The sequence below is a fragment of the Parasteatoda tepidariorum genome, chromosome 4, assembly GCF_982258835.1.
Source record: "Parasteatoda tepidariorum strain Cologne lab strain chromosome 4, Ptep-v5.0, whole genome shotgun sequence".
NCBI classification, from domain to species: Eukaryota; Metazoa; Arthropoda; class Arachnida; order Araneae; family Theridiidae; genus Parasteatoda; species Parasteatoda tepidariorum.
Genome location: NC_141758.1, coordinates 52,462,784 through 52,485,263, shown reverse-complemented (window position 1 = coordinate 52,485,263; position 22,480 = coordinate 52,462,784). Strand labels below are relative to the sequence as shown.

At 28.1% G+C, this 22,480-nt stretch overlaps 1 protein-coding gene across 1 annotated transcript; it reads right to left on the bottom strand.

Moving 5' to 3' along the window:
- Positions 1–13,365: 13,365 nt before the first annotated feature.
- LOC107440057 (uncharacterized) lies at positions 13,366–22,023 on the bottom strand. The gene is made up of 2 exons (XM_016052835.4): positions 21,882–22,023; positions 13,366–16,745 (listed from the first exon to the last, which is right to left on the bottom strand). The coding sequence occupies exons 1-2, from the start codon at positions 21,891–21,893 to the stop codon at positions 15,888–15,890; spliced, it is 870 nt and encodes a 289-aa protein (XP_015908321.1). The 5' UTR covers positions 21,894–22,023; the 3' UTR covers positions 13,366–15,887.
- Positions 22,024–22,480: the final 457 nt, after the last annotated feature.

Below are 22,480 nucleotides of genomic sequence, written 5' to 3'. Positions count from 1 at the left end.
TCTATGAATGAATGAATGGATGTATAAATGAATGTGTGAAAATGCCTGTCCTATAAACGGTCTGTGACGTGTGTGGGACTGAAATCGTATTTTTAGCCATTGATGGTGGTACTGAAAAAAACACGAAACGCATCCTCTGCCTTAGATTCGTTTGGTTTCACCATGCAGGCTTGCTATTATTGGTAAGTGACGTTAGAAACTACTAAATTAACCATATTTTCACACGAAAAAGTCCTTCTGATCCCCTACTTTAAATTCGTCCTTCTGATGTACTACTTTAATTTCATCCCTGCCTAGTAAGGAATCCAGTCTAAGACTGCTTCACGGCAGCAGATAGAATGTTTATTCTTTTTATTTCATAAGCAATGTGAAGTTTTACTACTTTCTGATATTAAAAACAGTATAGCTTTTTATTAGGGGGAGAAGTTTCGGACATAACACGTAGGATTCTCTGTCCAAAAGAGTTCATGTGTGAATAAAGTGTACAAACCTTATAATTTTTAAGATAATTAAATCTTTTATGTCCCCAAAATTAATCAAATTGTACTGATAAATAATAACAAAAAGAAAAGTTTGTGTGTATGGCTGTCTACCTTATAACTCCAAAACCGTTTGCGCTAGCGTCTGAGGCAATCAAACCGTCTAAACCTCCAAATTCGTCCTTAAATTTGGGCATGGGATGAAGAAGACAATTTCAACTCACGATCCTAAAAATCGGTCAAATTCTCAGTTTGGATGGTTTTGGAGTTACGCTTGAAAAATGAAATTTTCTTATTCGCTTAGAATTCGCCGTTCATGCAAATTGAACAGTAGTTGATTTTGTTTTTTTAAATATTTTAGCGATAATATTAGTGATGTTTGCTGGCTTTCAGCTCTCATTAATAAATGATTCTTTTTGCAGATTGTTTTATACGTAATTATTTTTATCCGTAATGTCAGATAAACTCAAACGTAGTGATATAAACTGAATATGTCAACAAAATTATACATTTCTAAAGTTATGTGAAACTACGAGATTGTTTTTGTCATAATTATGCTTCAACAATGTGACTAAAGAAAACTAAATGATTTAAAATCAATTAAAATAAATACGTAATGTACTGAAAAACAAACTTAATGGAAAAATGATACAAATAATTCGGGAAAATCATAAGAAATTACCATATATTGATGTTTAATTAATTTTGGTAATAAGTTCTAAATGAATATATATATATATATATGTATATGTACTAATAAGTAAAATTAATTGGGGAAATGTATTCATTCACTTAATAGGACAGTATAAAATCAACTTACTAACTATTATTGATGCCAATGATGCTGAATTAGTTTTTGAAATACGCACTTTTGTTATCATGGTTATAGGTGAAGTGTAAATAGCATTCGATGGGATGAAATAATAGAGTCGATGTGGTTTAAGTAGTATTTGTTGGAATGAACTGCTAAAAACGTGTTTTGCATAATCTAATAACGTAAAGCCGCAACGAAAAGCGAAATATGTATTATTTATATATTAATTTTTTTTTAAAAAAGGAATTATTCTAGCTTTATAATTGCGTTGGGATATGACTTTCAGTTATATTTGTTTCTTAGTTCAGTACTGATTTATTGATTATTTTCTTTATTATATCACGTCTGAAGAACGGGTAATCAGCTGCTTGCCAATAAAGAATAAATATTTTACTATATTTTTGTGACATTTAATTCTTTCGATTAGTTTAATTGGGTCCCACAATTCAATGTAATTTGGAGATATTATTCTAGTTATTTGTTGTTTGAAATAAAAATTTTAATTTTAATTTATCTTTTCAAATTTTAATTTTTAACTCTTAAGCATTATTAACATAAAACTAAACCTCTATATTTTGTTCTGGGCAGTCTAAGGCAAAAAGATTAAAACCAGCTGTGTTTTTTTTTTTTTTTTTTTTTTTTGTTAAATGTATTTTGAAATCACAGATCCACGCAGTAATAGTTTAATTAAGTTTTTAATTAAGTTTTTAATTTTGCATTAATATTTATTGCTCATTTCTAAATAATTTTGAATTGTTTAAATGAAATTTTGACAAAATCTATTGATTGGCAGTATAAGTAAAATTTGAATAGAACTGTATATACCGTGGATTTTACCATTTTGTCAAACTTGTTGCAAACCTTGTTTTCATTGTATCTTGCACCAACAATTAATCTACCCTACAATTATTTTTCTTAACCTTGATCATTATTTCTAAGGTTTAAACCTTATTCAACTAAACAAGTTTGTTTTATCAGCTTCTGTTTTCTTGTTGTACATTTCAAACTATGTATTACGAATGTAACAGAACACTTAGTATAATAAAGATTGGATCAAACTTCGATTGAATCATTATTCTCGTCTTTTGTCTGGAAAAATTTCATTATGCAAATATTTAATTTGACCACCCAGTGTTTTGCTGCTATTAGAAGTCATTTATCTGTCATTCATAATAACATTTTCACACCATTAGATATATCATTAAATTCAATTTGTTTGACTATAAAAATAGAAAAGAATTTGATTACTTCGAAAATATTTATTTATTAAATTAATGATTTGACATTGTTGGCAGGTTACTTTCTTAAACCTGATTTTGTGAACGAACTATATCGTTTTTTTTTTTAGGAATCGTTCTTTTTTTTAAGAGTTGAGAGTGTTTTTGAGGTTTGTTTGAGGTATTTCTGAGGTGTTAAGCTTGATTTGAGATCCATTTGAAATTAACTTCAAAAACAACCCTAAGAAATCGACCTTCCTAGATTTATAATCAAGGTGTATGAAATTGCTTTATTCACACTTGAGGATGTTTTGAGGTCGAGATAAATCTACCTGAGTGCAACCAGCTTAGTAAGGCTTTCCTTTTGAGGTGCATATGTATAATTTTTTCTTCACTACAAGCAAATAAATTTATTTGAGATGTGAATAATTACACCTGATTCCAAATAAAAGTATAGAACTATATATGAGATTGATTTTATGAGGTTTATTGAAAAGGTTAGTTCGAATACAAAGCATAACTTCATTTTCACTGCATGTGTAATTTTTACACTTGTCAAACTCAAATCGACTTGAGAACAACCTTATTAATTTATAACAGTAATTTTCTGAAAAAACAATATTCTGAATATCCACACTTCACATATAGTAAAAATTTGGGAATATTTTAGGTTTCTTGAGTACATACATATGTATTCCTCTGCACTCCGACTTGGAACATAGGGTTTCTATCATATATTTCCATCTCACTCTATTTGTGGCCAGATATTTTGCCTCTCTCCATATCTTTTCTATTACTTTCAACTCGTTTATAATCGTCCTGCGACGAGTATTTTTAGGTCTTCCTCCTTTTCTATTGCCCTGAGGGCTCCAATCAAAAACTTGGTTTTCTTTAACCACATTATTTACCATATTCTGGTAATTTCAACCATACCTCTTTCCTTACTAAAAAATAACTTCATGAAATTTGTTTCAGAAAGATTAATTTAATTCAAAGAATGCTTATAAAAGCTTCCTCAAGCAGAAAATAAAAAGTATTTGTAGAATGCAATCCTAACAAAACAAATTTACAAAAATGAAAACAGTGGATTGCCCTGAAAAGATAATTTTATACGCTTGTAAGAAAATATGAAAATTCCTTTTGAAATTTGAAGTTTTTTATTTAATAATTATGAACAAAGCATATAAAATTACACTGAATAAACGCATAACTTTATGTCTTTCATTTAAAATAAATAGAAACTGAAAATGAAAAATAATTTCTGATTTTTACGTTCGTAAATCGAATTATTTTTGATGATTTGAAACTTTATACAGTTTTATAAACAAATTAAATTCTCAATTATGCCAGAATAGGAACAATTTCTTAGTGCCTGAAGAGACTTGAAACACTGAAAAAAGATCTCGAAATTGGTACTTATATATTTTTTTCGATTTTACAAGAGATTAAACTGGATTCAAGTGGGGAATTATTTTAGAGAAGGGAATATTTGCATTTTTATTCAAGGAAAATATCTCTTAGGACTTTTCTATATGGAAGAACTGGGTTATTTTCTTAATTGGGTATTTTCAAATCATAGTTTTGAGAAATAAAGTGGAAAACATTTTGCTGACTTTTCTAAAATAACTAAATGTAAAAACATCTTAGTTATTGATTTCTGAAGAAAATATTTCAAAAATATTGCCTCCCAGGTATGTGAAACACGAATTGAGTCATTACCATCGAAAAATGCAAAATTAGCATTTTCTAAAAGCAGTTTAAATTGTTTTTTTGAGTTTTGTTAAATAAATTAGATTCTTCCTTTTCAAAAGCATTTTTGTTTTGATGAAAAGACAGCCAAAAAGAAATTAATGTCATCGTGATGCTTAAGGCATATTTTAATAAAGAAATTTAAATATGTATAATTTAAATACGAAAAGTATAATTACTTACTGCAGTATTAAGATTTTAAATTATGATAATTACTTTTTAAGTAGGACTTAGTTTAAAATTTTAATAAATACTTCTGAATTATTTTTAAAATTTGTCATTCAAACTAATTTTCAACGGGGAAATTTTTCTTTCATTTTTGGTATAAAAAATTTTACGTACAATGGTTTAGTCATTACAATATATACATGGTGAGAATGAACAAGACGACAAAACTATACTTAGTGATAGAGCGCATCTATTTGAGCAATATTCGTTATAGAAAGTATGTATCGTTGTGGTGTTATACCATGGCCACCAAGATCACCTGATCTCTCGTGTTTGACCTTATTCATGTTTAGCCATTTGAAAAGTCTAATTTACGAGAGCCTTATTGAGAAAGATATGGCTCTAGTTGCCAGGATCGCCATTGTTACCAGAGATATTAGGAAAATACCGGGTCATTCGCAAATGTACAATGGTAGTTTGCATTTTTAAAATTCAATTCTTCAGGAACTATTCGACCAATTTTGCACAAATTTTGTGCCTTGTTATCAACATTTGAATTCTTTAAAATGATGTAAGAAATTGCTTACCTTACAATTCAAACTTTCTTTTGACTAATATTAAATAAAATAACAAAAAATTATAAATAATTACTAAAAGTTAATTTTTGCATGGAATTATCTTTATATAAACTAAGCTTACAATTTTAAGCAACCTTTTTTTAATATGTTTGAAAGAATTTAGAGATATAGTAAAATACGAAAAATAGAAATTAACGTCAAAGAGTTCAATAATTTGACTGCCCTCCTGACCAAACTATTTGACCACATTTCAAAGCCTCTGTATTTTGGGGTTCAGAAATCCGAATTCGTTGAAAAATATGTATGTTTATTCAGAGAAAGTAAGTTTTTGTGTCTGTTTCGTAACTTTAAATGTCGTCTGCACTTACTAATTAGTATATTTCAGGTCACCCCCTCAAGTCATTAAGATTTAGTTTTAGCACGTAAAGATCCGATCATAAGATCAAAAGTTATTAAGGGTAGTCCATTTATTTATTTATTTTTGTGAACTGGTACGTCACTCTCTACTCTGCAGGTGTGAAGCCTGCATTGCAGCTAGCGGGAGATCTTTTGAGCAATTTCTTTGAGCATCTCTTTGAGCAATTTCTTTGAGCATCTCTTTGAGCAATTTTTAGTACATCAATTACATATTTATCTTACAACATATTTCTTTGTACATCAATCATATTCCGGTGACTGAAAGGTTTCTGGAAGCATCTTTCCCCTTTCTTGTGTTAATTTTGTAAATGTGACGGTGGACAATTTCGAAATCTCTAAATTTGACATTTAATTCTATGATATACTTCTTTGTTCATCAATTTTATGAGATACTTCTTTGTACTTATGAGATACTTCTTTGTACTTATGAGATACTTCTTTGTACATCAATCATATTCCCGTGACTAAAAAGTTTCTGGAAACCTCTTTCCCCTTTCTTGTGTTAATTCTCTAAATGTGACGGTGGACAATTTCTAAATCTCTAAATTTGACATTTAATTCTATGAGATACTTCTTTGTACATCAATTTTATGAGATACTTCTTTGTACATCAATTTTATGAGATACTTCTTTGTATTTATGAGATACTTCTTTGTATTTATGAGATACTTCTTTGTATTTATGAGATACTTCTTTGTACATCAATCATATTCCCGTGACTAAAAAGTTTCCAGCAGCCTCTTTCCCCTTTCTTGTGTTAATTCTCGAAACGGTGGACAATTTCTAAATCTCTAAATTTGACATTTAATTTTCTTACTGACTGTATTTGGATCGTACGAGTGCATTCCGTGACGAAAATTAGTCGCGTAGATCTATTCTATCACCCAGAAAAGTTTTGCGATTTTATAGCGATGGTAAAGTTAAAATGATTTTGTTTACTTTGTTTGTTATTTCTCTAAGTAAATATTCTAAGCTATAGCACGAAAGAAACATTTCATGGCAAACAGTCTCTAATGGTACTGGTTGAAAGTTTTGAAAAAAGCGAGTTTTAATAATTCTAGTTTTAATAATTTTAATAAGTCTCAAATGTTGAGTGAGATTCTGGTAGTTTTGACCGCATTTTGTTTATCAGTATAAAACAAACCATAAAGTTTGTTCTTAAAAAAACTTTATCAAAATATTAAAATGTAAACAAATTATTAAAAGATTACTTACTTCCTTATTGTGTAAGCTGACATAATTAGTTGGCATTTACCGTATTTCTGGCTCTATGGGAACACCAAAAAGTATGATAATTTTTACCAAAGTGCTTTGATAAAGATTTTGGTAAAATTAACAATACGATATGGTTTTAAAATATGTGATAAAACATGGTAAATATGGTAAAAGTTAGTAGTTTCATCATGATGATTTAGAGCATGGCATAAGATGTGGTAATCAGAATAATGTGTGGCAATCAGAACTGTAATTTTGAAAACCAGAATTTCTGGTAAAACGTTAACATATGAAAGGAAAAATTACCATTTAAATAGTTTAAATACCACATATTTTGGTTTAATAAAAACAGTTATGGTTTTTTTACAAGAAATGTCATTACCATACAGTACGGCAGTTTTACAATAATGTTTTCTCCTTGTAGGTGTAGCTGAACATACTTTTTACTAAACTCAAAATTTTAAATTGCTTATGTGGGCGAAACAAAATTTAAAATTCTGGGTATCTAATCAAGAAAGAACAATAATTTTGCAATACCATCAATTTCATGATTTTATATAAAGTAATATGAGTAATTAAAGGTAAAACTGTTACTCCCAAAAATAAATCAAAATTTAAAACATACATGAAAAGGCATTCTGTGCAATAAATCAAAAATCGACACTTGGAATATACAGACAATCATTTTTGCACTTCGGGATATGCAAGTATGAGCCATGATAGTTGTTATGACAACGGAAAATGATGAATGAATTAAACATCACGATTATCTCCTTACAACTAAGTTTTAATGATGGTATTGTAAATTAGAGACACCTGAGAAAGAGAATAAATTGTTAAATCCATTCATCTTTAGTCACTTTTTGAAACACGGTTGAAAAATGAATTCTAGTATTATTTCGTCTTAAATGTAAAGCATTGTAATACTATAATGAATTAAAAAGAAATATTCCTTTTATAAGTCACGATGTTAAACGCAACTACTTGTTCAATATATAGTGTCTAATTTCCAATTAATGCCTGCTTTGCATTTAAATTAATAGAATAGCTCATGAGCATACGGCTATGTATCTGTGGTTGATTGAGACAATGTTTCATTTTTTCTTCCCAAAGATTTATGTGCATGGGAAATGTTTTTTAACTGTTTATTCACTTGAATCAAATAGAACAAAAAATATGCTTTTACAAAAGTGTTTTATCTATGGAAAAAAATGCTTAGAAATTTATTTTTTATAATTAACTTATTCAAATCAATTTCATAATAATTTAATTATGTTTTTCCACATTTGTTTCATGCAACAAAAATGCAAGAGCATGAAAAAAATTATTAATTATAAACTTTTTTTTCCAAAACCCAATTTTTGTCCGATTTCTATTTTTTTTTTTTTTTTTTATTTTTTTTGAAAATTTACATAGCTTACCTGCTTAAAAATTGTTCGTAATCTAAAAAAAAATTAAAAACATTTTTCAAAAATTAATTTTGTGCTGCAGATATTTTAAATTACGAAATTAGAAACAAACACGTGCTTTCTCTTAATAAACATATTTTAAAAAAAGTAGTACATTACACTGCAAACAGCGAAAAAAAGTAACGACTACTGTAGTTTCGCCACTTGTAGTGCGCTTTTTCCGACCACTGGTCATCACCATACAGTACGAAAATTTTACCAGACTTTTTTTCTTCTTGCAGTCTAAATATATTTTTTCAGGAATTTTCCGCAGCTTATAAGGAAATTTTTTCTTGACATCTTTGAACAAGTTTATTATTTTCCTTTCTGAGAATAAACTAAATCTTTTAAGGATAAAAAAAATGTGTAAAAAGGTTTAATAGAAATTTTCTTCTGGATTGTAATGACACAATTATCTAATAATTGCATTTAAATGAAATAGAAATGTAATAGATAGTTTCCAAACACTTGACTGAATAAAGTCGAAAAGCATAGTTTTTTAAAAAACTTGTTTAAATTTTGCTGTAAATTTGTATCGGACGCTGAAATTTCTCCAAGTATCTGACTTCCATAAAATTATTCAACACATAATTTTAAACATTAATGTTTTTTAAAACTATTTTTTAAATATTCAGAGTGATGGTTCACCCCTTAAAAGTGACTATCATGTTGTGCGTAGTACTGAGTATAAGGGATACACATGGGCTGTAACGAATAAAAGAGTTGAAGAATACACATATGCACGGAATGTAACGAATAAAAGAGTAGAGAAATGCACATAAGCATGGAATGTGACGAATAAAAGAGTTGAGGGATGTGACGAAAGAGACGAGGAATGTGACGAAAGAGGGATGCACGTATGCGTGGAATGTGAAGAATAAAAGAGTTGAGGGATACGCATATACATAGAATGTGACGAATAAAGGAGTAGAGGGATACGCCTATGCATGGAATGGAACGAATAAAATAATAGAGGGATACACATATGCATGGAATGTGACGAATAAAAGAGTTGAGGGATGTGACGAAAGAGACGAGGAATGTGACGAAAGAGGGATACACGTATGCATGGAATGTGAAGAATAAAAGAGTTGAAGGATACGCATATACATAGAATGTGACGAATAAAAGAGTAGAGGGATATGCCTATGCATGGAATGGAACGAATAAAATAATAGAGGGATACACATATGCATGGAATGTGACGAATAAAAGAGATGAGGGACTCCTTTATTCCTATACATAGAATGTGACGAATAGAAGAGTAGAGGGATACACATATGCATGGAGTGTGAGGAATAAAAGAGATGAGGGACTCCTTTATTCCTATACATAGAAGGTGACGAATAAAAGAGTAGAGGGATACACATATGCATGGAATGTGACGAATAAAAGAGATGAGGGACTCCTTTATTCCTATACGTAGAATGTGACGAATAGAAGAGTAGAGGGATACACATATGCATGGAGTGTGAGGAATAAAAGAGATGAGGGACTCCTTTATTCCTATACATAGAATGTGACGAATAAAAGAGTAGAGGGATACACATATGCATGGAGTGTGAGGAATAAAAGAGATGAGGGACTCCTTTATTCCTATACATAGAATGTGACGAATAGAACAGTAGAGGGATACACATATGCATGGAGTGTGAGGAATAAAGGAGTAGAGGGACACACACATACGTGAGATTTAACAAATAAAGAGTAGAAGGATCCACCTTTTGCACGGAATGTAATAAATAAAGAGTAAAGGGATACACATTAGTCATAGGCATGGAATGTAATGAATATTTTATCCAGGGTTGGCAAAGTCTTGAAAACTATGGTAAAAATATCTTGTAAAAAATACCAAATCTACAACCTTGCCATGAACAGGTATTTCTTTGCTTTCAAACCTTTTACACCATCATTTTCAAACTTAAAAGAAAAAAATATTTTTTTTTAAAGAGATAAATAAAATTAAAGTATATTGAACAAAAACTATTTTTATATGCGTGAAATAATAACAGCCATTAAAATCATATCTAAGTAAGTTAAAACTCACATTTGTTATTCGAAAAAGAAATTTTAAAAACCTTTTCTTAATAATATGACCACATCATATTTACTTTAACACCAAAATGGATAGCTACATTTCTAGTTATAAGTGCTAACTATATCCTTAACTAATGTCAGCAATAACCCAAATGCATTTTTGTAGACACGCTAAATGTATTTTTTTTACAGTTTTAGCCGTTTTTAGCAGATATCTCCATGTTCCATCCGAAACCAAATTGCTCTTCTTTCCTACATTTAAAAAAAAAAAAAATTTTTTTGTCTTTAAATTTGCATATTGAATTTTAAGGTGAAAGAAAAAAAATTCTTTTACCTGACTAGATAACTAAACATACATTGGAAAAATAAACGCTACTTACATGCAATGCTAAATAAAAAATACCTTTTATTGTTTACTCGAAAAGTATTAAGCAAAATCATATCTCAGAAAGTCATACACCTGCTTTGAACTTAACATTCTTTTCGAAATAAAGATATTAAAAACCACCTTTCAAAAACATTACCACATTATCTTAAGCCTAACATCGAATTGAGACACATTTATAAGAAGAGAAAAAAAAATGGCGCAATTTCAGGGAGTTATTACATTCCCTTTTTTTGGCAACGATGAAATAACATTAGGAAAATTGTCTCCCATAATCTGGAAGAGATTTTTCTCTTATATCTTCCAAGAACTATCTTCTGAAATCCGAGATAGCATCGTATGAGGTATAAAATTTATGTACTCTCGAACCCAATGTTGGTTGGTTTTAAGGGAAACAGATTACTTCTTACTGTAGTATAAGAGAGATTTTAAGTGAGCCGCTCTTGCTTTTAAGCAAATGAAATTCTTTTGAAAAGAGAGTTTGGTGTTCTGTGAAAGGACTACTCTTTCAGTAAAATGAAGGATTTGTATCGGACTTGGCGAGCTTTTCGGTTTCTGTTATAGTCAACCCCTTGGAGTAATAGAGGCATATTTTATGGTTGGGAGGTTGTGTGAATGGCTTAACGCTGTTTAAAAATTCAAGATTCCGAAAAAAACAATGTGATATATTGTGCTTTTTGAAAGTAGTGGTTTGAATATATTTAGTACCCTTTATGCATTTATTTTTATACTAAATTATGTCTGGTATTATATGGTCAAAATGCATGGTAGTTTTTTTATTTCTAAAAAACTTAGTTTTTTAGAATTCCAGGTGTACATAAAACTATTTTACAGATTTTTAATTTAATAGTTCTAGACATTCAAACATTTCCTAAAACAGCCCATACAGCTGGAGGATCAATTTAAAAAAAAAAGGAATTTGTAAATAGCTTAAAAGAATATTTCATCCATCAAAGTAGCTGGGAAAAAAATATGGTACCAGAAAAGGGTAAAATTTACCATGTTTCTAAGTTCTATGGGGACACCAAAAAGCTCAGTAATTCTTGCCGAAACGCTTTGTTAATTATTTCGGTAAAATTAAAAAAAATATGGTTTTAAAAATATGTGATAGAATTTGATAAAAGTGGTAAAATATTGTAATTTAACTTAGAGCATGTCATAAAAACCATTTATTCAGTTAATTTTTTCTTTTCAGTTTTTCATATCTTACTTAATGTGTGGTAATAAGAACTATTACTTTGAAAACTAAAATTTTCAGTAAACCATTACTATATGAACGGAAAAATTGCCAAATGAATGATTTAAATACCGTATATTTTAGTTCCATAAACCAATTTTTTTAAAAACCAAAATTGTTATTACTGTACAGTACGGAAATTTTACCAATTTTTTTTTCTCCGTGATCTCCGTAAATATTTTCTCTACAAAAAAAAACAGTACTTTGTACCGATTCTGTCAAGTACTTTTAACGTTATTTAAGAATAGTAACACGGCTCTAACGTAACTAATTTTTTTAATTTGATGGGTACAAATCTTCGCGTGTCAGTAAATGGATGAATTGAAAAGGACCCTATGGCTGCAAATGAGCGTTTATAGAAATTACATATTTATATTCCCGTATAATTAATATATAAACTAGCCATTATGAGAAATGGATAATTAATTACTTTGATTTCACTTTACGCACGCGAATGCACAATCGCAAAACATTGATGCTATTTCAAATAATGGAAACGTATTTACTTAATTTCTTAGAGGAAATAAAAGAGTATTTAAAATTAAAAAATTGCAGGGTTTGATAATTTCGCATTTCTTAAATTGAATATTTTTGGTCGAAAAAGGCATAAAAAGTTAAAGGTTAAATGAACGAATTCGAAAAAAATTTTTTTTGAATAATAAACTGGATTATATAAAACATGAATAAATAATTCGCATATATTTCATTATATTTAATGTAAGCCAATTTCTTATTCAGAAACCATTTTGAACATAGGTGTAGAATACGTTCTCCATCAAAGTTTTTCTTCTTAAAATAGTAAATTATTTACTAAAATCTAAAGTAGTTTGTAGTCACTACATTTAAAATAAAGTAGTTGCAGTTGACTACTTTGTAACAAAGTAGTTGTAGTAAACTATAAAAATAATGTAGTTTCTCTGACCACTCGTAATGACATTTCTAGTAAAAAAAACTATAATTCTGATTATAAAGCCAAATTAAACAGTGTTTAAACCATTTATTTGGAAATTTTTCCGTTAAAATGTTAATGTTTTGCCAGAAATTCTAGCCTTTGAAATTATAGCTCTGATTACCAGATATTTAGTAAAAAATACAAACTGAAAAGTAAATTTAACCGAATAAATGGTTTTTATACCACGCATTAAGGTATTACGAAAAATTTCCAAATTTAACCATACATTAAAAAACTACATTTCATTATTATTTTACCGAAATCATTACCAAAGGGATTCATTAAAAATTGTCCAGCATTTCGTTGTTTTCATAGAGCATGAAACATGGTAAATTTTACCACATTCGGGTAGTTTTGACCATATTTTTTTCTCAGAGTTTGAATAATCTTTATTTCTTACTTTTTCTTACTTCCTAAGTTTTATTACAGTTTGTTAAACAATCTTTATTTTAATAAGAAAATACTTAACAATATTTTTTTTGTTGAAAAAACATCTGTATCTTTGTGAGAAAATCTTAATGAATGTAGCATGTATTTAATATATCTCTTTGAAAAACATTTTCGTATTTCCATAAAAACCACATAAATATTCACATCAATATGCATATAATTGATCTAGTACATTGACATGTAAGCAAATCAATGAAACAAAAGTAATAAAATCACTGGTTTTTTTTAAAAAAATTTCGAATTTATTTACAATTTCTTTTTCCTCAAAATACAAAAATGTTTGATTATATTTAAAACAAATTTATAGATTTCAATGTAAATAAATATATACAAGTAAAACTAGCAAGTCCTAATTTAGTACACAAGTAATCAGTAACAACAATAGTAAACTTATTAGAGTTTGAATGCAGTTTGAGCAAATTTTAAGACATCACTGAATAAATATGTACTATTTTTTCCAAATTCTATGCCTCATTTTGAATAAATTGGTATAATTTAAGATTATTTATTATGATGATTTCTGTAAGATTGATTCGGAAAAAAATTTAAAATTTATTGGAATTAAATATTTATAAAAATCTTCTCCAACTTGTTCATTTTTTATCGTAACGCACATTGTATCGCATCATTATTGTATTTATTATAGTACACAAATAATAACTAACAACAACAGTAAACAAACTAGAATTGGAATGCAATTTGAGTAAATTTTAAAATGTAACGGAATAAATATGTACTATTTTTTCCGGACTCTGCGCTTTATTTTGAATAAATTATTATTAATTAAGAAAAATTTTATTATGATGCTGTAAAATTTATTTGAGATAAAAAAAAATTAGCTTAAAATATATCAGCTTTTTCCAGATAAAACATAACCTGAAATACATTATATAATTAAATATTTATAAAAACTCTTCTCCGTCTTGTTTATTTTTTTACCTTTTTTGCATTTTGTTTAGTCAAAACTTAGGAGCTTAAAAGCTTAATGAAAAATAAAATGGTTTCTTGTTAAATTTTCCTTCCCTCCACATGCCTTTTTATTTTCCATAGGTTATGCGAGTTTTTTCTAAATTTAATTTAAAATATTCATTAATTTTCTAGGACTTATTTTTGCTTTTAGTTACTTTTCAAAAAGGGTGAAAAAATGGTATCATTTTTCTGAGTGAATATCACAAACTAAGCATTAAAAATAATTATATTTTAAACTCCTGCAAGTTTTGAGAACGCATGGGAATGAATTTACACTAAAATAAAAATTAATAAATGCTGTTGCACTTAAGGAAAAATATGAATTCTTACTATTTTCTTTCGAGAAATGAATCTAACTTATGAATAAATAATATTAATTTGGAAAACTTTGATTAAATCCACTAATGCAAGTTCTTTATTTTGTATGCTACTTCTATCCCTGATATGACATTTCAGTAATTACTCAAGCAAATGTTTTGGTTAATTGTATTAAGAAAATGCTTATTTTTTAAACAAACTTAGCATTTCTCTTTAACAAATTAATTGGCATGAAATTTCTCAGCGCATTTTTTCCTCACAAATATATTAAATTCAATATTTGAAGCTAGATTTATGTAAATATTTTATTGGTATTTATTTTTATACATAAAATGGAATAAAGAGTTATGCTTTAACTTTTATCTTTCAAATAAATACCTATTGTGTTATATTCAACAATAAGATGACACTTAATTCCTATGAGATAAGTATGAAAAAGTTCGCTTCTCTTGCAAAGTAAAACTACAGTACGATTTTGAAAAGATAAGATTACATATTTTGATCAACAAAAATGAAGTTAATTTTTCCTTTTAAATAATAACTATCTAAACTTTTTTCAGTGAAACTATTTACTTATTTATTTTCTCATTTATTTTAACGTAAAAAATTATTCTTGGGCTGTTAACTTTTTCCTTATTCCTTTGAGCATTAGTTTTAAATTAAAAACAATCACCAATAGATTTTGTTTAGCATGATATATTACTTTTTATAGTGAACAGTACTCATTAGTTATTCAATAAAAATTGAAACTTTAAATGATGTTGTTTTATATCACAGTATTTAATCATATATGTGCAAATTCATAATTCTAAATAAATATTTTAGGTACTATTATTGTGTCATCTGTATGAACAAGTGTTTTGAATGCGTGCTGTCACGTCCTTTTGAATCACAAAAACAATTAGCAAATATAATTAAAATATTTTTAAACAGCTTATAAAAACTGCACTACACTAAAATCAACCTAAGCAATTTTGAACTAGGAATTATTCTTTAAAAAAAAAAAAAAGAAGTCTCGAGTCGCTAGGAAATAAGGCAAAAAGTGAATTTTTTTTAATGGTATAATTTTTTAAAAAATAATGAATTAGAGTGATTTTTTCGCGTAATTTGTTACTTCCAAACAAAACAACATCATTAAATATTTCTTAAACGAAAAAATAATTTTTAGCTACCGAAAAATTTAAATCCTAGCGAAACTGTGCTGATCATTTTTCAAAAGATATGTCTTAATCAGTGTTATTGGTTGCCAGAAAAAATAAATTAAATATACTGTTTTCTTAACAAAAACGCCGCCACTAAATTCAAACTATCTACAACGTATATTTATTTTCATTATTCATTGTCATTGGTCACTATTAAAAAGGATTCCATCCGTCCTATTATTTTCTCCAAAATATATCCTGATTTCACAGTAGCATCTAACCAATGGTCACATTATTTAAAAATCACTTTAATTAGTTATTGTTGCTTCCTATATTGTAATTAAATAAAGTAGTGTCCACAACTACCAATCGCCTTTCTTGAATGTCATTATCTGGATAGTCATAGTCAGGTTCATCTTCAGGGATAGGTTTTCTTGGAGTATATTGCCTTTTTGATGGTTTTTGAGGTGCAGGGGCATATGCTCTTTGTGGTACTGGTTCAGGCCTGTAAACAGGTTCTGCTCTGTAAGAAGGCTCAGGTCTTTGAACTGGGCGTGGTCTAGCAGGTTGTGGAGCTGGAGCATAATTTTGAACTGGAGGTCTGGCTGGTTGAGGTGGTGGCACATATGCTGGTGCTCTGGCTGGTTGAGGTGGTGGCACATATGCTGGTGCTCTGGTTGGTTGTGGGGGAGGAACGTATGGTGCTGCTCTAGCTGGTTGAGATGGTGGCTGCTGTGGAGAAGCTTGGGAAGCAGCTCGTCGCGAACCCTCTTCGCCATCTTTGATTATTTTGAAACCATCTTTACCAGCTGTGTATTTTACAATACGTTGTACACCAGCTTCGTCCACGTAACCATAGGCACCCTGTACGGTACCATCTGGTAATCTAGTTTCTTCTCGAAAGCTTTGACCATCATCTCCTTTTCCAGTATCGTACCCAAACTTGTAATCGCCAGCTAATTCTGTGCCGATGTTGACATAATGTACTGAGGCTGGTCTCAGTCTGACGGAATTTGGTGACACTCGTGCTGGAGGGGGTGGGGGAGGTTGCGAGCGAGGTTGGTAGTCATCGTAGTCAGCCTCGTACTCTGGAATCGGTTGTCGTGGCGGGGCTCTTTGACGAGAATATTGTTGACATAACGCTAATGATACGAGACAGATGAATATTACCTGAAAATAATCATATTCTATTACTCTATCGCATGAAACCCCATAAAATATAAACAATAAAAATGATAACATAATAGAAAAAACAATTTTTAGAATATTTATTTCCTAACTAAACGTATTTGAGTGAAACAATATAATTTTCAAAAAAGAAATATTCTTATTGCATAGATCGGAAATGGCTATTCAAAATCATGTTTATAAAATAACAAGCCGAAAATCATATCGGCACATTTCTTATTAGTTGTAGATTTCCTATTGCATATGAATTAGTAAAATTGTAACTGTTTTTTTCTGAAAGTAGCGTTTCTCTTCTTCCCGGACTCAATAACTCCATTCTGCTTACTTAAAAATTTAATAATATTTTAAGCTAAAGTTTTCCATGTTACAGATATAATTTCCATAATTTTCAAGATGTTAAATTTTTCAGTGAAACGGTTAAAACTTGAATAATTTATAAATTTGCGATTTTTAGATTACCCTAAAAAAATCTAATATTACCTCAATCAATAATCCGATATTACATCAATCATAAATTAATAAATAATTTTTATTTCCTTAAAAAATGAACTTATTAAGTTGCCGTGATTTCCTTACAACATTGTGAATTTAAAAAAAAAAACATTTTTTTGTTCTCATTATAGATAAAAAACAAGAATTTAAAATATTTTTTATGATCTAGTCAAGGTATTTTATTGTGGAAAATTTATAGAAATCATTTGATTTTCAAATATTACTTTAAATTTCAATATTTATTAAATAATTCTTTTTTCTTCTAATATTTAGATTCTCCTAAATATAAATATTTTTATCTAGCATTCGTACATACAAATTAATTATACGCTTTAACCAGGATTTCTTAATAAATTGAAACGAATTTCAATCAAAAGCAATTTTCTAAATTAAGAACAGAAGAAAAGAAATAACTACTTCATAAAATTTTCATGTCTCAAAATCTTGGCATTTTGATAATCAATAAATGTAAAATAAAAGTAATTAGGAAATAGTGATTAAAAAAAAGCTTACTCTTTTAGTTTTTTGTAAAAGGTTTTTTATGAATTCCATATGAACTTAAAAAGTTAATTAACCAAGAAGTTAGGAGAATCTATTTTTTTTATTCTTTCAAAGTCAAGATATAAAAGCATTGAAAAATATTTAATATTTTTATTTGTAACAAAAAAGGGAAAAAAAGTAATTTTCCATAACACTAAAAAATTATTCAGATATGTTTCTTATGGTTGTATGATTTGCAATTGTTATTACAATAAATGGAAAAAAAGAGAGAATATTATAAATCATGAGGGGAAAAAAAGGTCAGACTCTGGGGAATTATTGCGACTCAAAAGTGATAGAAACAGATGAAATCTCTTAGGGGAAAATTAAACACCAGCTTTAATTCTCGTAAAACTCAAAAATCAAATTATATGTTCTTTAAAAGTTTAAGTGAAATAAAAAGGCGTGTCAGAAATAAATACGTTGTTGACTTCTCAAATTTTAAAGCCGTATTAAAAAACCACCAAAGGTAATTTTGAGCATAAATATGTTTATTCTTTTTGTCTAAGAGTAATTAATTTTCTAAACATTAAATCTAAGAACAACTAGATTTGTATGTATAATATATATATATATATATATATATATATATATATATATATATATATATATATATATATATATATATATATATATATATATATATATATATATATATATATATATATATATATTGAATGGCTAATTTCAAAATGATTGTTCAATTTTATATTGTAAAAAAGAGATTAAAGGTTAAAAAATAGTACAAGTTATGATGTAACGAGTAGAATAAGTAAGAATTAGCATTAGAAGTCTAACATGAGAAATATAACCAAATTTTGATATTTACTTAAAAGAAAAACGAGGTTTTATCTCTGCGGAAAGAAACCAACAATAACACTCAACAACATAAAAGCAACAAAACCCTTGGTGGAAAACATTTGAATCGCGGAACGAAACAGGAAAAAGAGGTAAGGAAAAAGATAGGCTACTAACACAGGCAAAACAAAAAGTAATATGCTTTTAAAATTAATCATTATTTTTTTAAAAAAATAGCTTGCTTTTTTAGAATGTTTCGAAATGTAATAGTAAAAAGTATCTTCGTCTGAAGTATATCATCAAAAGATACATGGTCGTCATAGCAATTGAAAATGGAAAATGGTTCCCACTATTGTGTGACTAGTAATATCTTAAAATCGGGGATCCCTCTCATTTTTAGACATTTGCAAATAAACGAATATATATGTAAATAAGCCAAAACCCAATCGCAATCTTGAACGTAACAAGAGTTGCGATAATCCGAAGGTGACGTCAATTAAAGCAAAGACTGCAAAGTATATCATGGTAACCTGAAATAGGATTTCAGGGAAACTGAACGAAAGTTATCGCCAAACAAAGGGGCTCCCGATTCTACACTAGAGCTGAAATTTCCTCTTTTCCATACCATTTCCGGATAGCAGGCAACCTTGCGGCAAACGTTGTATTTTCCTTTTCATTAAGTTGGCATAGAAAGGTTGTCTAATTAAATCTTTTTCAAACTTAATCGAAATATTAATATGTCATGCTTGTTTCCTTAATGATTGAATGACGACAAGAAAAAAAATTACTAAAACATCTAATTTTTTAGGTTTTACTATTCATCTTGTTTTAACTTTTTTTCATTCCAGATTTGTCAAGGCTCTCAAATGAAACATTTTGTTGGTGTTGCAAATCTAATGATCAGGATAACCTTCTCTTTTAAAGTGCTGAACAAAGTATGTGAAAATCTGCGCAAATAAGGTTGTTTCATTGATGGTCATCAAATCTAAAATAAGATGAATTCATCCTCGATTTCAGAAGGTTTTGTATTTTTTTTTGCAAAGTCAGAATCTCGATATAAAAAGGTTATTTATACAAGCTTAATGGAAACCCTTTATCCCGTAAACTAGCCAAGTTAAATTTAATATTGTTTCAAGCTTGCATGGCTTGTTTTCTAATCATTTATAAACCTTGTTATGCTATGTGATAAAGGTTATTGCTGACAATAAAACCACCTTACACCGTCATCTGTGTATTTTCTTAGAGTTTTAATAAGTAAAAAAGATTGAGAAAAACTTTTCAAATGTAGTTTTTCAGTAAGTATAATAAACTTGCAAATTAACTCTTTAACAAGTCTCATAATAAATATACGATCAAAACAACTTATTTGTCACACTTTTTTATGATCATTTCCTATTGCACTATATAAAAAATGATAATTTAATTATCTTTCTCTCACTCTCTCTTTATCTGTTTATTTATATAATTTCTTCTTTATATTATTATAGATTTAATATAATATAATATGTATAAATAAAAAATATATTTTAGCTAACATGTTAGGAAATATCAGAAACTATTAATTAACTATGAATTAAGCATGCAATTCAACTTTCTTTTTGGTAAATCTGAAAAAATATCAAATTTGCCTTGAACAAATTTTTAATTTAAAAACATTTTATCCGCTTTACGCTAAAACTTCATTTTTTCTTAAACATTATTGTCAAAAATAATTCTAACTCTTTGTAATATAATAAGGAAATTCCATAAAGCATTATCTTTAATAAAAGTGTTTTAGTTATTAGAAAAATGTCCAAAAACTTTCAAATTAGCCGAAAGGTTTTTGTTGCATTATAAAAAAATATAAAAAATTATTATAACGTTCAAAAAATATTTTGAAAACAATACCTTTTGAATGAAACCCACACAAAATAGCTATACAAAAATTTTTTACCAAGTCTCGTTAAAGGTAATTATTAATTTATATTTTTAAAGCACTTGACTTTTTTTGCTTTCTTTTGAACTATGAAAACATTTTGACACTCTTATTCATAGCTGAAGTAAAGTCATTATTAGAAAGCAAATTTGTTTTTTTCCCTGTCATAAGTGATTATAGCAGCTCTGTCTTACAAACCATGGTAAAAACTTGTTTTTAATAGCAATTTTTACAGTTTTATAAATCTTTCCAATCGATATTTTTTTAATTAAATTTTTGACTAAGAATTTTTTTCTCAAAGACAGTTTAGATTACAAAAAAAATAATGACTTCACGCATTAATATTAAATGCCGATATATGACTTAAATATTTGTTTAAAAAAAACATTTAAAAGTAAATCTATTTAATTCTGCATAAGACTAGAAAATTTCTGATAATTATTTGCAAATAGCTTATAATTTGAGGTAACTGTATATGTAATAAATTTCTATTCTTTTCATTATACAAACTATTTAATTTTATATCCCAAGGAACAAAAATTTCTTTAAAAGAATTTTTCCTTGAAATGTTGAAGTAATTGTAGAAAATAAATCATAGTGACTGATTTGTAAAAAATTCCCAACTGAATTACACAAACTTGACCATTAATAATTCTTGAATTTAATCTTGTCTTGAATTAGAATATAATTCTATTCAACTCTTAAGTTAACAATTGCAAGAAAAATACAAAATAGAATTATCAAAGAAAGTGATTTAATAAGAATTCGCAGTTGAATTATACAAATTCTAACTTGAATGATAACTAAAAAAAATTAAGCTCTCCTTTAAAATCTAAATCACATAAACAATAAATTTTGAATCAATTAACAAAATGACAAATTCTTCATTTTTGCATTCCAAGCTGTAAATGTACAAATATTCACTATATTCTTTATACTAATAATATCTTATTTATTAATTCTTAATTTATAACTACAAATAAACTTGATGATAAATGATCAGGTGAATGCTTAAGAGCCGTAAAAAATAACTCCTCAGTTATGGATTTTCCTTTTGACCCCACGCTATATCCTCATTTATGTAAAAAAAAGATCTTCGTTCGTATTTTTTTCATTGCTTCAGAAATTAATTTCTGAAGTAATCAGCGCATAGTCTCGTGAATCTTAACTGAGAAAATAGCACCCCAACAGCGTTTAAAAATTAATGCAGTTAGTTTGAAAACAAATTACATGAAAAAAAAATGAAAACTATAAACAAACAAAAATAGGGTTAAGTTAAAATAATAATACAAAATCAAATAATTATGAGTAACGTTTAACATTCTAGAGTAATTTAACCAGTTTTGGAGATAAAGATTTTATCTGTCACTCACCGTTTTAAACATGTTGTTCTCAGGATGAGTTATTCCGAGTGATGACCAATCGCAAAGGGCGAATGATGGATATTTTTCTTTATATAGTGGAAGGAAGAAGCAATCGTTTGCAAATCTAGATGAAAAGTGAAGGTTCACAACTTTTTAAATTCTAATGTTTTAAAACCTGTCGCTTTTCAATTACGTCATCCATCCCAAATCTAGAGCGTTAAGAATATTTTGGAGGACAATTAGCTCCGATTAAAATGATGTCATATTTTTAAAACGATATTTTTTACTGTCCTAAATGAATATTCATTCAGGTATTATCGTTTGAGGAAACTGTTTCAGATTTTAAAAGGAAAATTCCCAAACGATCTTCTTTGTTGTAACTGTAACTAATGAAGCTTCAAGGTTAGGTTACGGAAATACGATGAGGTTAAAAGTAATAATATACAGATTCCGTTATACGCGTAAACAAAACAATGGGAAAACATTTTTTTGAAACACTTCTTATGAATGAGTTGTAAATGCTTAAATCGTGATTCGATTGCCAAATTGTGAAAATGTATTGCTTGATCTCATTCCAACGACTTTAAAATAAAAGTTTTAAAAAATAT